We start from the raw sequence: 16,856 nt of genomic DNA on the forward strand, positions 1-16,856 counted from the left end.
AACTTGCAAAAACTAAGCCGGCCTTTACAAAAAAAAAGGTAAAACAACGATGTCAGACGATTTTGAAGTTGGAGGAGAAAATGAGATGGAATTTTTCGCCCTACCGCGGTACTTCCGCCTACGTCAAGCGTGACCTTTCCAACGTGATTATGTAATGCGTGGCACATCACAGAGCAGTGCAAGACGAGCTTTTGTGGTTAAAAAGTATATAAACTTTTATTTTTTTTAGAAAATGACCGATTGTTTCACTAGATAAGACCCTTATTCCTCGTCTGGGATCGTGTAGAGCTCTTTGCAACTGCAATTTGGACCTTAAACCCGTTGAACCCCAGTGAAGTCCAAAATCCTGGAATGTTTTCCTCAAAAACCTTAATTCCTTTTCGACTGAAGAAAGAAAGACATAAACATCTTGGATGACATGGGGTAAATAAATTATCAGGAAATTTTCATTCTGAAGGGATCTAATCCTTTAAAGATCACAGCCAGATAATTTCCAAAATAGCAAAGAGCAGCGCAAATTTTTGTAGAGTCACAAACAAGCAAAGCCGATGATAATCAGGTGCGTGTGATCTAACAACTTAGGCGCAAAGTGGCTTAAAGACATGCTTTTTTGGGGTGTTAAATAATGCCGCAAATACTAGTAAACTGACTAGTTCAAACCTTAGTAAATCATGTTGCTTTATTCATTTACTGTAAATACTCTCCTCCCATAAATATTGCGTCTGAAAGGGAAACTCCTGCAAATGCAATAATTTGTGGTCAACCACAAAAATAACTGTGTCCATGCCTTTTCAGTGCTAATTTCTCACTGTGTGTTTTTAGTAAATCCTGACAGGCCATTTTTTTTAGTAGTTTTTCAATGCCAAAAGAGGTTAAGCTGTTCGTAAATCTGGCCCATAGTGTGAAAAACCCTATTATTACCCTTGCCCAATGGAAACATAATAATCACCAATGTAATGGATCTGACAGTCAAAGCCAATAACTTTAATACTGTGCATGTTATAAAGTTAAAGCAGGCAGTCGTATGCGCTCACTTCCTCTCGTAACGCTCTTGCTTTGATTCACAGGCCCACTGGGCTGCTCTGTCATCTGCAAACCTGTAAATGTCAGCAATTATTTAGACACACCGCGCCGCTCTCCACCGACTGCATCGACTTTCTGCCACTTGTGAGGAATTAGGAGGCGGCAATTATGTGGAGTGTTTCGTCTAAATCAATTTAGAACAAGTTTAAGCAACTGGAGACGTTGCTGTTATGTTGAGATTTGAGAAAATGAACACTTGACCTGTCTCGCTCCAAAGGATGCAAGCTAGAAAGAAAAAAAAAACATGTAATAAATAAGGTCTTCGTATGCATTTGCTGTACTAAAATAACCTATGCAAAGATTTTAATATACACTATTGTTCACGGTTTGGGGTCAAAAAAGCATGTTGAATTGCACTAATATAAAAAATGCATTGCATTAACAGTGCTTGCATTTTAATACATTGTATTTTCAGGGCTTGCATTTTTAGGGGGCTGAAATTCAACATGATTGTACTGTATATTTAAGCTGTGAATATTTGAACTGAAAACATTTCACTTTTTTAAAGGGACCTATTATGCCCCTTTTACAAGATTTAATATAAGTCTCTGGTGTCCCCAGAATGTGCCTGTGAAGTTTCAGCTCAAAATACCCCAAAGATAATTTATTAAAGCTTGTCAAATTTGCCCCTATTTGGGTGTGAGAAAAAACAGTTTTTGTGTGTGTCCCTTTAAATGCAAATGAGCTGCTGCTCTCAAGAAGAGGGTGGAGCTTTAACAGCTCATGCTTCGGTTGCTCAACAACAACAAAGCTGGAAAATCTCACACAGCCAAAATGATGATTGTCAGTAACGGTGTTCAGCCTTACATTGTTCAAACCGGAGTCGACACTGATGGAGAGACTCAGGAAGAAGTTACAACTTTTAGAATGAATCTAGACGTCTCTGAATGGTTAGTGGATAAATTTATGTAGCTGCTGTAGCTGTTATTTAGAAATTGTATTAATATTTCACAATATTGCTGTTTTAACTGTATTTTTGATCAAATAAATGCATTGATGAGCATAAGAGATTTATCTTATAGAAGGATGGTGTATGTCTGGTTGTTTTTTTGTTATTTTCAATGGACTTCACTTTCATTTTACTGTAGCTGAAGTCTTCTCCTGAGTTGACATGCTGCTTCAACGCTTCTAGTGTGAAGAACCTCAAGCTGTCGTAGCGTGACAAGACGCCCGACACGTCTGGTGTAGACACGTGTCAGACCTAATGCATGTCTTCACACTCTTGCAGGAGGTTCCAGCTGTCCGAACACCAGCGCCCTACAGGAGGTGCGGAACTGTAATGAGCATCCTTGCATCGTGTATCACTGGCAGACGGGCCCCTGGGGACAGTGCGTGGAGGACACCACCACATCCACCCTCAATACCTCCTCCAGCGCAGACAAGTCCACCTGCACAATGGGCGTGCAAACGCGCAAGGTCATCTGCGTAAAGGTCAATGTCGGACAGGTGCCACCCAAAAAGTAAGATTTTTTTTGTTTTCCATTCTCTGAAGAATTCTGTGTGTAAATGACCTCTTATATGATTGGCTCACCTGTTTGCATTTGAAATGAGTGACAATGCTTACAGGTGTGATTTGCTGTTGGGTCCAGTATAGTTGGCATTGCACGATCCTTCAGCAACTTCCTTTTTGCAAAGTTGTTGTAATAGATGGGCTAAGTTTCAGAATACTGAATGCTGTTGATATGTAAAAATGGGCAGTCATATGTTAATGTGCTCATAATGGCTCATAATATATATATACAGTGTGTGTGTGTGTATGTGTGTGTGTATATATATATATATATATATATATATATATACATATATACACATATCATATATACACGTGTATATATACGTGTGTGTATGTATGGTATATTTTTGTGCCATTGCTTTTATGATACATTTACTTCCAAATTCCCATTATTGACATTTTACTTTTTTTTGTGATTCCCATAAAATAATACAGTAGCATAAAATATAACATAAATTTTTTTTCTAAATTTTAAATCAGCTTAAAGGCAGTGCAATAATATTCAGTAGTACCATAATATATATATATATATTAATTTATACATTTACATTTCACAATGCAAGAAATCTTGGTCCTGGAATGGTCCTAAAAATAGTATAATTTCTTTTGCTGTACTACTTTTGACTTGGGGTGAAATTTGACATGGACATATTCATGAGACAATTCATGACATAAATGTAATCTTAATTTTGGCCATTTTATGTTGCAATATTAACATCTTTTATAATGATGTAAGCACATATGGAGTGGATCTTACCTCAAGTTGGTGGTGATGGAGGATTCGTCAGAAGAAGATGCGTTGCTTGTGTTTGAGTGGCAGATTGTAATTGCTCTACAGATGTCTGCGTGCTCACAAACCCTATCATTCCACTGCAGACAGACGAGGCTGCGGAAAGCTGAATAAACATGGAGTCACAAACAGGCTAATTAGCACAGTCATTTTCAGACTGCCTAATTTCCTATTGATGATAATAGCAGTAATTAAGAGGGCTTGATTCTTTAATGCAATTTAATCACCACTAGATGAGGGGCCTCTTGAGGCTTAGCACAAACAAACCCCCTAAAAATACATCATTGATCCACTTAGACAATGTCCTCCTGACAGTCCTTTGTGGAAACAATAGCATAGGGTTTTTGGCAAAGACAAATTGTGGCTTAGCTATTATATAGCATTTTCCACTTGCTTTTAACCACTTAAAGGAGTAGACCGTTGTGTTTTAGTCTAGACTGCATATGATGAAAAGTGCAATGTGATGTAGTGTTGAATTTAAGGATTGCAACAAATAATAATAATAATAATAATAATAATTTTCAAAGACCGTTGTGTTTTAAGTCTAGACTGCATAGGGTGAAAAGTGCAATCTGATATAGTGTTGAATTTTAGGATTACAAAAAATTAATAATAATACTTTCTTTAAACATTCCAGCCATTTTTTGTTGTTCAGAATGGGGTAGAAATTGCATTTGTTCTCTGTAAATGTTATGGTTAAGGCCCGTTCACTCCAAGAACGATAACTATAAAGATAACTATATTTGCGTCCACACTAACGAACGATAACTGTTTATTTTAAAGGGGTGGTTCATTGCGATTTCACTTTTTTAACTTTAGTTAGTGTGTAATGTTGCTGTTCGAGCATAAACAACGTCTGCAAAGTTACGACGCTCAAAGTTCAATGCAAAGGGAGATATTTTCTTTTACAGAAATCTCTGTTTAAGGACTACACCAAACGGCTGGTAGTAACTAGAACGAGCTTCTTCCTGGGTTGGTGACATCACTAACCCTAAAATTTACATAAACCCTGCCCCCGAGAACACACAACAAAGTGGGTGAGGCCATGTTATTGCAATACAGTACTTAACACAAATGCAATAGCATGTCATAAAAGCAGTATGACAACATGACAAGTTATAGCCGTAATGAAACTAAACTATACCTGTTCTATCTTCATGCAGCATATATTCTCTGGCTCTGTACGATCTTACAATAGATCCACACGAGCGATTTATAGATTATCATGACAGAATATGCTAATCAATGACTTTAAGATAGTTAACTCCACATCAGCTACATAAATTCATCAACTAACCGTTCAGAAACGTCCTGTTGCATTCTACATGTTGTCACTTCTTCTTGAGTCTCTCCATCATTGTCCAACTCCAGTTTGAACATAAAAGGCTGAACAGTTTCTGACATTTTCAGTGAGTCTACGTGAGGTAATCGGCGCTGCTAACACCAGCTCTTGAAACTCCGCCCTCTTCATAGGAGAAGCAGCTCATTTGCATTTAAAGGGATACACACAAAACGGAGCGTTTTTGCTCATCCTCAAAAAGTGACAAATATAACATGCTATAAAAAATGATCTGTGGGGTATTTTTTAGCTAAAACTTCACATACACATTCTGGGGACATCAGAGACTTATTTTACAGCTTGTAAAAGCGGCATTATATGACCCCTTTAAGCTCGCACGCTGCAGTTTCAAAGTATGTACAACATGTCATTGAACATGTTGCATTTACACAGCTTTAACCAGCAGATGTCCTCAGCATGCTATGTTTCGAGTGAATCTAGCTAGTGTAATCGATCTAATCTAACAGTGAATTTAGCTGACCTAGTCAATATAGTGGAATAAAAACAACACCTAGTCTTTTTCACTGCAACTTCAAAGAAAAAAAGACAATGTTGTCGAAACTAGCACTGGATACCTGAGGTAATTTAATGTTCTCCACAATGTCATCTGCCATTTTAAATGTGCGAGCCCTTCAATTAGAATGGATTCTGATTGGCTGTCAGTGTTTTATCGTTCAACAGCTAGAAAAAAAAAGTAATTCTGAAAGTGATCCCATGATATCGTTCTTCTATATCGTTATCGTTATAACTGTGGTGAGGACGGTGCTATTCTTTTACTGTATATTTAGAATGATTTTTAGAAATGTATCGTTATCTTTATAGTTATCATTCTTGGTGTGAACGGCCCTTTAGGCTTCTGTTATGTGATTTTTGTATAGTGAAAAATGAACATTATATATCAGATTGTAGTCATGTGGTTGAATCTGGAGTTGAAAAAGTAAGAGATTCAGAGGTGCCATTGTTACATTTTGATGAAAGATTATGATGACAAGCATATCTATACCTTGGAGTAGTGTGCAATAAAATGATGAGTTATAATGAATTAAATTTCGACAGTTGTCAATGCCAAAACGTTGTAGTGTTTATGTGGCTTTAGAGGCATTTGATGTGACTCATAACAAAATCAAAATTCACATCCTCACTCAGACCTGCATTTCATTTTGAATATCTTGTTTAGACTTGCGCTCAGATGTCGTGTTTTTGCCCAGGTCTGGGGCAGGAAGAGCTTACGCAGGTTTTCCTGCCCTGAGCCACTTTGTGTCACTCACAGCGTCAGATTGAGAAAAAACTCACAATCACACAGACAGCGATGTTAAAGCTCAGGGCCCGGACCTTTGATGCGCCTCATAGAAACTGACAACTGCTGCTGCAGTGTTAGTTGTTTTTTTAGGCTTTTTATGATACTTATCTAGACAATATAGTGAAGAATGAGCCGGAAACAAATGTCAAGAGCATGTGCGCTGCCACTGTGTCACGACTGTGATGGTACAAGAAGGAGGAGACTTCATAACACTCAATATTACATGCATAGTTTTCACACGCTATTCAGCATGAGAGCTTTGGTTTCTATCAGATGCCTTTTTGTTCTTTTAGACTTGATTGATTTTAGGTGTGCATTTCATTTGGACTCGTGCAGCCCTAAAATGAGACAGTGATGTTATTGTTGTAACGTATCTAGTGGCTGTAATGAGCGCACAAGGAGTGTAAACACAACAGTCTTTAAATGAGACCTATAATGTTCCTTTTACAAGATGTAATATAAGTCTCTGGTGTCCCCAGAATGTGTCTGTGAAGTTTCAGCTCAAAATACCCCACAGATCACTTATTATAGCTTGTCAAATTTGTCCCTATTTGGGTGTGAGCAAAAACACACAGTTTTTGTGTGTGTTCCTTTAAATGCAAATGAGCTGCTGCTCCCGGCCCCCTTTCCAAAAGAAACAACAACAAAGCTGAAGAATCTCACGCAGCCAAAATGACGACTGTCAGTAACAGTGTTCAAACCGGAGTCGGACACTGATGAAGAGACTCAGGAAGAAGTTACAACTTTTAGAATACAGCTGGACGTTTCTGAATGGTTAGTGGATAAATTTATGTAGTGGAGTTGATTCAGCTCATCGACTAGCATGTGGCGTCATGTTAATCTTTTGTGCAAATCCAGCGTTGAATTGACCCTCGTTTGTGAAGCAGTCCGGCATAAAATGACGGCATGGCAAAAACACTCTACTACAACAACTCTTCCTCTTCTCTAAAGCAGCCCAACATGGCCTCACCCCACTTGTTGCATGTTCTCGGGGGCAGGGTTGACGTAAATTTTAGGGTTAGTGATGTCACTAACCCAGAAGAAGCTTGTTGTAGTCCCTACCAGCTGTTTGTTGTTAAATAGCGAATTCTTTAAAAGAAAATATCTCCCTTTGCATTGAACTTTGAGCATTGTAACTTCGCAGATGTTGTTTATGCTCAAACAGCAACAATACACACTAACTAAAGTTAAATGAAGTTAAGTGAAATCATAATCAACCACCACTTTAGTAATAGATTCAAACACAAACACACAGGAGAATAACTGGAAATTAGTATACATAACCACATATAACAAAAATAAACATGACTGAACCATGAACAGAGGAAAGTAAGGGCTTAAATACACAGGGTAAGATAATTAACTGGAACAGAAACAGGTGCGTAACTAATCAGAAACCATGGAAACAAACATGCAAACAGAACTCAGGCAAACCAAAACAGGGAACTGATTGAAAACTAAATCAAAAAACAAAACTGAAATTATAAAAATAAAAGCTAATTCAAAATATTAATAAATACTATATAATAATAGTATAAAGATAATGCTAACACTAGAATGAGCAAATGCATTATCTGGATCTGCTTGAAAAATCTTTGTTGTCAAAATATAATTGCTGAAGAAAAAATTTTGAATATTTTGTTTGTTTCTCCATTTAAGTAGAAGAAGTTGTCCTTGCATGACTAGCTTCTGGATGATTTATTCTGCCCACACTACTTGTCAGGTCAAAAATGTTGTACTTTAAAGGAATATCCTATTAGAAGTGATTAACAGAAGCGCAAACAGTGTTATAATAGTTTTTCCAGAAACTCTAATGAGCTACTTCAGTGAAACCTTCAAGGAAATGTGATCCCTCACTTGATGCTGCCGGTTATGACAGTTAATCCTAATTGAAAAAAATGACAACTTAGAGAGGGCAAGGGAACGATGCATTTGTTCTTCCTCACCGTTAAATGTATGAACTGTTTTTATTTTTAAATTATGCTACTCGAACATTACCAAGCCCTTTTGCAATTTAATCCTTTCTGTTTGTAACAATAACAGTTCGCAACAATTTAGTTTAATTTTTAGTAAGTCATTTCCGTATATGATATTGCAGTTTAACAATTTGCACTCTTAAAAACTGTAGCAGATCAGAATAGTCATTTTAGCCATTCAAATAGTTGAGAATGAGCCATTGCCTGTCTTGAAGTATTGCTAATGCGCTGTCAGAAATTTACCCAATCTCCAGGAGAGCCCTGCACACCCAAACTGGATTTGTTTCCCTGGCAGGATTTACCGCTTCTGCTATTGGTATTACGAATAAATCGGCCTTATATATCTGTTGCTTTATTATATTGTGGCAGCTTTGCAACCCTCATGAAACATGGAGCACATGGCGACTCCCTTCACAGTGGAGGATTTGATCAGAGATCAGATTACTGAATGCCCCTCTGGTGGACTGTTGCATCCCTGTTTATCTTTATCCGTGGGAATTCGACCGAGCCGGAGCAGTGCTTAAAATACAGAAGCAGATTAAAACTAACCCCTGATCTTAAATTGAGGAGCTGTAACAGTGATAAAAGAAGAGTATTACCGAGTGACTGACTACTGTAACAGGATGTGAGGCCTTATCTGCCTCGTCTGGCTGGTACATAATGCAACCATGGAGCAGGGAAAATATGATTGGAAAAAAAAGAGGCATTGTTGTGCTACAGATGCTGCTGAGCCTTGCTCAACAAGGATTCTGATGTAATCCATTGTACGGAGTAGGGCTGAGTAATATAGCTAAAACAATCTTGATATTTTTTAGCCTTCTGATGATACATATACAGTATCTTCATATTTACTTAATGCATTTGCTTTGAAATGGCTTAAAGGCAAAGTTCACCCAACAATTAACACCATAAACAAGATATTTTGAAAAATACCTGTTTTTTGTATTATTTGTCCATACAATGAAAGTCAATGTGGTCTAATGTTGTTTGAACCCCAGTGTTGTTCAAAAAGTCTTCTTTTGTGTAGAAAGTCAGTCATATGGGTTTGGATTGACATAAGTATGAGTAAATTATGAATTTTTTTAGGTGCACTATACCTTTAAAAAGGTGGGTGGTACCTGTATACCATTATAGTCAAATTATTTCAGACTGTGTATTGTCGCCAGCGCAAAAACTACTGTCAGGTTTAACTAAAGACACGCAGTGAAAAATTAACACTGAAAAGGCATGGACACGGTTATTTTTGCGGCTGATCTTATTGCATATGTATTTATTTAAATGAGTATTTAAAAGAATCATGCAAGGTGATTTACTAAGGTTTGCGCTAGTCAGTTTACTGGTATTTGCGCCATTATTTACCGCCCAAAAAAGCACGTCTTAAACCAGACGGTAACTTGCGCTAGTCTTGGTAGATTGCGTTGGTCATTATGGAAATGATCTGGCTGCGTCTGTGTTCTTTAATTTGAGCATTGTCAGTAGATCATGTGCAGAACTTTCCACTCCCACTTTTTTTTTTGTAAATTTGGCCCTCTTCAGAAGAGGTTTGAATTGATTTCATTTGAACCGATACAAAAAAATGGCACACACTTCTAATTCTAATGCTGTTTTGCAAATGCAGTTGCGGTCCAGATTGTTTTGTGAACCAGTCAGTGTAATGCAGCTTTATAAAGAGGTGTTATTGAAGGATGGAGCTGTTGAAAACTATATTGGACTCAACAGCAAAACTCCAGCTTGTGTAAAACAAAGCACTGTTACTCATTTCACATGCAAAGATAGTGTGTTCTCAGAAATCTTACAGGCACAGCTGTATAAATGGACTGTTTCATTTGAAGGGTCAGAGATAGTGGAAAATCCTGTTAAAGCCTAGACTAAAACAGTCAGTGATACTCAGAGGAAAGATAAAATGCTACAAAAGTGTAGAAAACATCCCATATAAGAATTCTATTTATTTATTTATTTATTTATTTATTTTTTTGGCACAGGCAGCAGAGAAATGTAAAGTGAAAGTTTGAATCCTTGTGTGACCTGCAGTAGTTAAGCCTGATATATAAATCTTATTTAGACGATTGGGTCTTTGGTGAAAGTGCGACACAGAGATCTCAGTGTATTCCTGGGCTCTTCGTCCACCTGCTTTATGTGATCAAATAACATGCGAGTCACATTTTCTTGCACTGAGTGTCCTGGTAATAAATCCCTGTGTGTGTTTGTTGTCTTAGATGTCCTGAAGCCCCTCGGCCAGAGTCAGTACGACCCTGTCTGCTGCCCTGTAAGAGAGACTGTATAGTGACACCCTTCAGTGAATGGACAGAGTGTCCCACATCCTGTGAAGCAGGTATTCTATCATTCCGTCTGTCTGTCTGTTGTTCTATCTATCTATCTGTCTGTCTGTCTGTCTGTCTGTCCATCCGTCCGTTCGTTCTATTTATCTATCTGTCTATTTACTGGTCTGTTTGTCTGTCTGTCTCTGTCTGTCCGTCCGTCCGTCTGTCTGTCTGTTGTTCTATCTATCTGTCCGTCCGTCCGTCTATTTACTGTTCTGTCTATCGTTCTTTCTGTTTATTTATCATTTTGCCTATCTGTCCATCCGTCCGTCCGTCCGTCTATTTACTGTTCTGTCTACCATTCTTTCTGTTTATCTATCATTTTGTCTATCTGTCCGTCCGTCTGTCTGTCTATCTATTTATCTATCTGACTGTCTGTCTGTCTGTCTGTCTCTGTCTGTCCGTCCGTCTGTTGTTCTGTCTATCTATCTGTCCATCCGTCCATCCATCCGTTTGTCCATCTATCTATCTATCTATCTGTCTGTCTGTCTGTCTGTCTGTCTGTCTGTCTGTCTGTCTGTCCGTCCGTCCGTCTGTTCTATTTATCTGTCTATCTATTTACTGGTCTGTCTGTCTGTCCGTCCGTCCGTCCGTCTGTCTGTTGTTCTATCTATCTGTCTGTCCGTCCGTCTGTCTGTTATTCTATCTATCTATCCGTCCGTCCGTCATTCTATCTATCTATCTATCTATCTATCTATCTATCTATCTATCTACATGTCTGTCTATCTATCTATCTATCTATCTACATGTCTGTCTGTCTATCTGTCTGTCTGTCTGTCTGTCTGTCTGTCGTTTTTTCTCTCATTCTATCTATCTTTCATTCTGTCTATTTATCTATTGTTCTATCTTTGCAGGTGTGAACGGGCAGAAGAATAAACAGTTTCGATATCGAGTGGTCATCCAGATGCCAGCTAATGGAGGTCAGGAGTGTCCGGACGTCCTTTATGAAGAGAAAGACTGTGCAACTCCATCTGTCTGTCCGGGTTACAGGTACACCTTTACCCACAAGCACTCCGTCTACACTTATCAGTTATTCTGAGCTCTGTTTGACATTTATTGTTGACATTCAGTATAGATTTTTGCTCAAATTGACCTTCTTGAGTAAATGAAGATATGTACACCTATAGGAATAGTCTACCCAGAAATATTCTGTCATTATTTATTCAACCTCTCATCATTCAAAACCTGTATGCAGTTCTTTTTCTCAGTTCTCAAAAGCAAAATGGTTCATTCTGATGAAAAGAATGAAGTCAAGTAAAACTGCTATCAGATTGTGGACAGCTTAATTCAAATGAGTTCATTTTCTAAGGCAGTGGGTTTCCTGATATTTTTTAAAGTTAAGTCAGCTAATTAGGATTTGCAGTGTGCTAACTGATCAACCTCTGCTGATAATTATAATGATATCGCTTTGAAATTGCAGGTGGAAAACACACAAGTGGCGTAAATGTCAGCTGGTCCCATGGAGCATCCGCAGAGACAGTAAAGGAGCTCAGGAGAACTGTGGAGCTGGAGTCCAAACTAGAGGTACGTCAACTGTCATGTACAACATTAATCTCCTGACCTCTGACTTTTCACCTAACCTGACACTTATGCACTCACATGGGCACATTCACCAAACAGTGTTTGGCACACAGCATTCCTGCTCATTAACTAAACATCCGCAATCGAGAATTGCATCATGCAGATTGTGTTCAGCACAGATTTTGTGCATATTTGCATAATTCCTTTAATCAGATGCTCAACAACTCAGACAATGTGCGCACAATTCGTTCTTATTCAATTCCCCCACACTGTCCAGATACTGTTTCTGTAGCTGTGCAATCTTATGCAATAACCATAATTTTGGTACATTATCTGATCTAAGATCTCCTCTTGAATCTGTGAATTTTTATTGCTTTCTTTCAGAACGGCTAATTTGCGTTCTACTTTATTCCTCAGAGTTTGTTGCGTTATTATTTGCAGTTTTCCAGTTGAAGTCAGCAAAGTGTTTTCATAATCGTTTTTATCCACAGTTGTTTTAGGTTCTTTTCATGCCTTTTTGTTACCTCTTTTCTCTCTTAACTCTTTTAGACATTCCTATCACTCATAAGGCAGTGGAAGACTTTATTATGTATTATACTGGTATAGATATTGGTCTGACAAATGCTTCCATCAAACTAGACTTCACATTTGCCCTTCAGTGCATGTCAAGAGCAGAAGCAATCCTTCAAACTCTTAATCTGATTGCTGTCGACAGTACGGAAGGGCGTCTTTGTGTTGCCGTCATCATTCTATTGAACTCTGTAGTGCCCCAAAGTTTGGCCTAATGGTTCCTGTTTACTCGTCCTCACGTCACTTCCAACGTGACTGTGCGTCTTAATAGATTACACAGCCTCACCGGAGTGACAACGGCTTAACAGGCCTGTCTTTACAGATGTAGTAACTCTCTGAACTGCTCATTTTGGACTCATTAGTGAGCTATTACAGTTGTTTATTAATAGATTAACCTTACGGTGACAGTCTTAATTGTGGTGCATATATTATATGATATGAATATGGACCATATCATTATTGGATTCTAGCTTATTATATTTTTAAGTAATGCTTTTTATTTAATTTTTATTATTTAAAAAATATTTTAATATAATGTATGATTTAAAAAAAAAAAAATTAAAAATAAGCCTTCTTTTAAAGCTGATAATTTTAGTGCTTGAAGCATTTAAAACTGGATATTTTTTTATTTTACATACATACATAATGTTTAACATGCTTACATTGTCTATCATGTCTATCATGCATTTAATGTGCTTTTTATTTTCAAAAATGTTAATTATCAGGTTTGCAGATGGATTTTTTTTTTTTTTTTTTACACCTAGGGAAAAAGTCATGGCAATTTCGATAGTGAATATAATTGTTTTTTAGTTATGTTCCACTATATAATATTTCAGATATTGTCCTATTGGGCATTAATAAGTATAATTACACAGAACCCCCTACACCCTACTTTTTTTAAAATCATATATTATATACATTATATATTATATGCATTTATTATATATTTTAAATTCTACAGTGAATATAAATGGTTTTTAGTTATGCTCTGATATAATATTTCAGATATTCCTATATGCAATGTCTTATTGGATCTTATTAGGATTAGTATAATTACATAGAAAAGCCCCCCAAAATCTCTATATATAAATCTTAATAATAATTAAGAACAACTGGGGCAAAATAATTGAATTGTATAAAAATTACAGAAATATAATGCATAATTTAAACTGGTTTCTGATCAAAGTGAACAGCATGACTCTCTCTCTCTCTCTCTCTTTCTCTCTTCTCTCTCTTGCTTGGCTGTTCTATAAATAACCATCTTCTGTTCACCTGCACCTTTTCTCTCAGTGTCTGGTGCTGTGCCACATCCTCTCTGTAATCAGCAGGAGTCTCACCGCTGTGTTTCTGTGTGTGATCTGCAGCTATCTCATGTAGGCAGCTGGATGGTACAGTGGCTGATGTTGTGCAGTGTCTGAAGTTTGCCAGCAGTATGCCTGTTATGAGCCAGCCCTGCCAGTTACCGTGCCGAGACGACTGCCAGCTCTCCAACTGGTCCAAGTTCTCTCCTTGCAGCTCGGACTGCGTAGGGGTCCGTACACGAAGGAGAGCTCTCGTGGGTAATTAGGACATATGCATCATTAACACTGTGGTTTGAACTCAGGAGGTTGCTGGTTCGATCCCTGGAAGGATTGAGGTATTACTGTATCATTTGTTTCCATGAGCAAAGCACTGAACCAGAGGAAATGTAAATGCTAAATGACTTTTAGCACAAGATTCAAGGGATTATGGGATGATATATTATACTATGATGTATATACTTTGATATACACCACATTATCATGGTCCAATTTATTTATTTTATTATGCATTTCTGGGCAATACAATTTTTTTTTTTTTTTTACAATATTCAGATTAATCTTAATATTTATAAAATTGTGAGTAAAATACAGTTTAACATTTAAAAGTTTGGGGTCAGTGAGATTTTCTGTTTGTTTGTTTTTGAAAGAAGTATCTTCTCACCAAGACTGCAGTTATTTGATCAAAAATACAATAAAAAACAGTAATGAAATTGTGAAATAATTACAATTTAAAAGAACTATTGTAATATATTTGAAAATGTAATTTATTCCTGAATATATATAGTGTCCTACAACCACTAGTAAAAATATATCAAAAATATAAAAAATGTCTGAATAATTTTTGGTTTGACTGTGTGTGTATATATATCTTTAAAAAGCAGCTTATTTGATTAAAATTAAATAAATAAAATTGTTAGTCATTATGAACAGTTATCTAAAATAAAATAAAATAATTAAAATAAAATAATTGTTAATTACATGTGAATGCATGATTTTTTTTAACCTTTTTTTTGGTATACAAACCCGTTTTTTTACTCACAGTTATCATGCATATATATTAGGGGTGTAATGGTACACAAACATGACGGTTCGGTACGTACCTCGGTTTAGAAGTCACGGTTCAGTACGGGTTCGGTACAGCAGAGTGAGAAAATAAAACAATGTTTTCTCTTTTTTATTTTAAATAATGTTTTACTGAACCAACTGTGTCTCTGTCTTTAAATTTATTCAATTATAATTAAAATTTTCTTAAGGATAAAAAATCTATCTCTGATAATGCTGTAAACTATTAGGGAGCCCTATTAAAGGTTACAGTTAACAACAGAGCCCAAATAATTAAATTCAGTTGCTATTTATTTTTAGACATAATCATCAACACTCAAATAATAATAATAAAAAATGTACGTATTGTAAGCATGTAAATTACACATAAGGCAGTTTTTGCATTAACTTCTGTTTTCTCCAATTCGTTGTTGAAATAAAACGTCTCGGTTACGTATGTAACCCTCGTTCCCTGAAGGAGGGAACGGAGACGTACGTCAGTAGTGACCGACGAATTGGGATATCGCTAGAGAGCCCTATCAGCTTCGAGTGAACTACAACAGGCCAATGAAGTTGGCGTGCGATATTTGCATAATGCGCACCGCCCCCGCCAGGTGGTATAAATAGGGGAGCAGATGCAATCGCACTCTGTTTTTCGCTGAGGAGACAACCTAGTCTGCACTACAGCGAGGGTACAGCAACTGTGGCAACGGGACGTACGTCTCCGTTCCCTCCTTCAGGGAACGAGGGTTACATACGTAACCGAGACGTTCCCTTTCAGTCGGTCATGTTCGACGTACGTCAGTAGTGACCAACAAATTGGGATCCCAAATAAAGCGCCACAGTATGAACCCCTTCCAGTGCCCAGCGCAAGCTCTAGCCACCCGGCGCACCAGTGGGACGGGGAAGGGGGCGAGCTTACGCCGAGTGAGTCTACTGCTGTTCTGATATATACCCACTAAGTAAACTAGACTACACTGGGGAAGCGAACCCGTAGGGGACGCTGCGGAGACCACTACCCACCCGTAGGGGAGGAATTTACGTGGAGAGTACACATATGGACTGGCCATGGGCAGTACGCATATGGAGTCCCTGGGATGGCTCCACCTGGGTAGGGAGAGACTCATCTGACAGGTGACAGCAGAGCTGGCTCTGCTAGGGAAAGACACGGGCTCGCCGTAGGGAGTTGACCGTGGACAAATACACACATGGGACCACTCACGTGGAGGGGTCACGACATGTGGAACCCAGCCAAACGTCAACGTCGGTGACGGAGGTTTGGCCTGGCATCAGACACTCCGCAATGTCCGAGCCGAAGGGGGAGGTGGAGGAACTCGACAGGGTTCGCCAAGCGGGGAACTCGACTGGAGCAAAAAGGACGTATCCGGCCCAGGGGGCGGGAGTGGCATTGCAAGCCGACACTAGAACGGGCTCTTCGCGTCTACCGGCTGGTGGAAGCGAGTACACAGGAAGATACCGGTTCTACACGAAGGCTATAGAATCTAGCGAACGTGTTAGATGTCGCCCAGCCCACAGCTCTACAGATATCTGTCAGCGAGGCGCCGTGCACCAGCGCCCAGGAAGAGGCCACTCCTCTGGTGTAGTGGGCTCTCAACCTGAGCGGGCAAGGCACGCCCTGGGACTCATACGCCAGGGCGATGGCGTCCACTATCCAGTGGGCCATCCTCTGCTTGGAGACAGCCTTTCCCTTCTGCTGGCCTCCGTAACAGACAAAGAGCTGATCTGAGGTCCTGAAGCTTCGCGTTCTGTCCACGTACAGGCGCAGAGCGCGGACGGGACAGAGCAAAGCTAGGGCTGGGTCTGCCTCCTCCGAAGGCAGCGCTTGCAGGTTCACTACCTGATCTCGAAAGGGAGTGGTAGGAACCTTGGGCACATATCCAGGCCGGGGTCTCAGGATAACGTGAGAGTCACCGGGCCCGAATTCCAGGCACGATTCGTCAACCGAAAATGCGTGCAGGTCCCCTACCCTCTTGAGCGAGGCCAATGCAACCAGGAGGACGGTCTCTAGGGACAGTACTTTTAACTCAGCTGATTGCAAAGGCTCGAAGGGACGACCCCGGAGAGATGTAAGAACCAGGGT

The 16,856-nt window shown here is 38.8% G+C and overlaps 1 protein-coding gene across 4 annotated transcripts in view; it reads left to right on the forward strand.

The window, feature by feature from the left end:
- LOC127497179 (thrombospondin type-1 domain-containing protein 7A) overlaps positions 1-16,856 on the forward strand; it is a 139,365-nt gene that overhangs the window by 86,400 nt on the left and 36,109 nt on the right. For all 4 annotated transcript variants that reach the window (XR_007925471.1, XR_007925472.1, XM_051865478.1 and 1 more), the window contains 5 exons: positions 2,312-2,543; positions 10,218-10,333; positions 11,177-11,312; positions 11,743-11,846; positions 13,778-13,972. Coding sequence is in view for 2 of the 4 variants with exons in the window: in XM_051865478.1 (XP_051721438.1) it covers positions 2,312-2,543; positions 10,218-10,333; positions 11,177-11,312; positions 11,743-11,846; positions 13,778-13,972 (783 nt within the window). In the remaining 2 variants the exon portion in view is untranslated. The remainder of the gene's footprint in view (positions 1-2,311; positions 2,544-10,217; positions 10,334-11,176; positions 11,313-11,742; positions 11,847-13,777; positions 13,973-16,856) is intronic.

The sequence above is a fragment of the Ctenopharyngodon idella genome, chromosome 16 (assembly GCF_019924925.1).
Source record: "Ctenopharyngodon idella isolate HZGC_01 chromosome 16, HZGC01, whole genome shotgun sequence".
Classification (NCBI taxonomy): domain Eukaryota; kingdom Metazoa; phylum Chordata; class Actinopteri; order Cypriniformes; family Xenocyprididae; genus Ctenopharyngodon; species Ctenopharyngodon idella.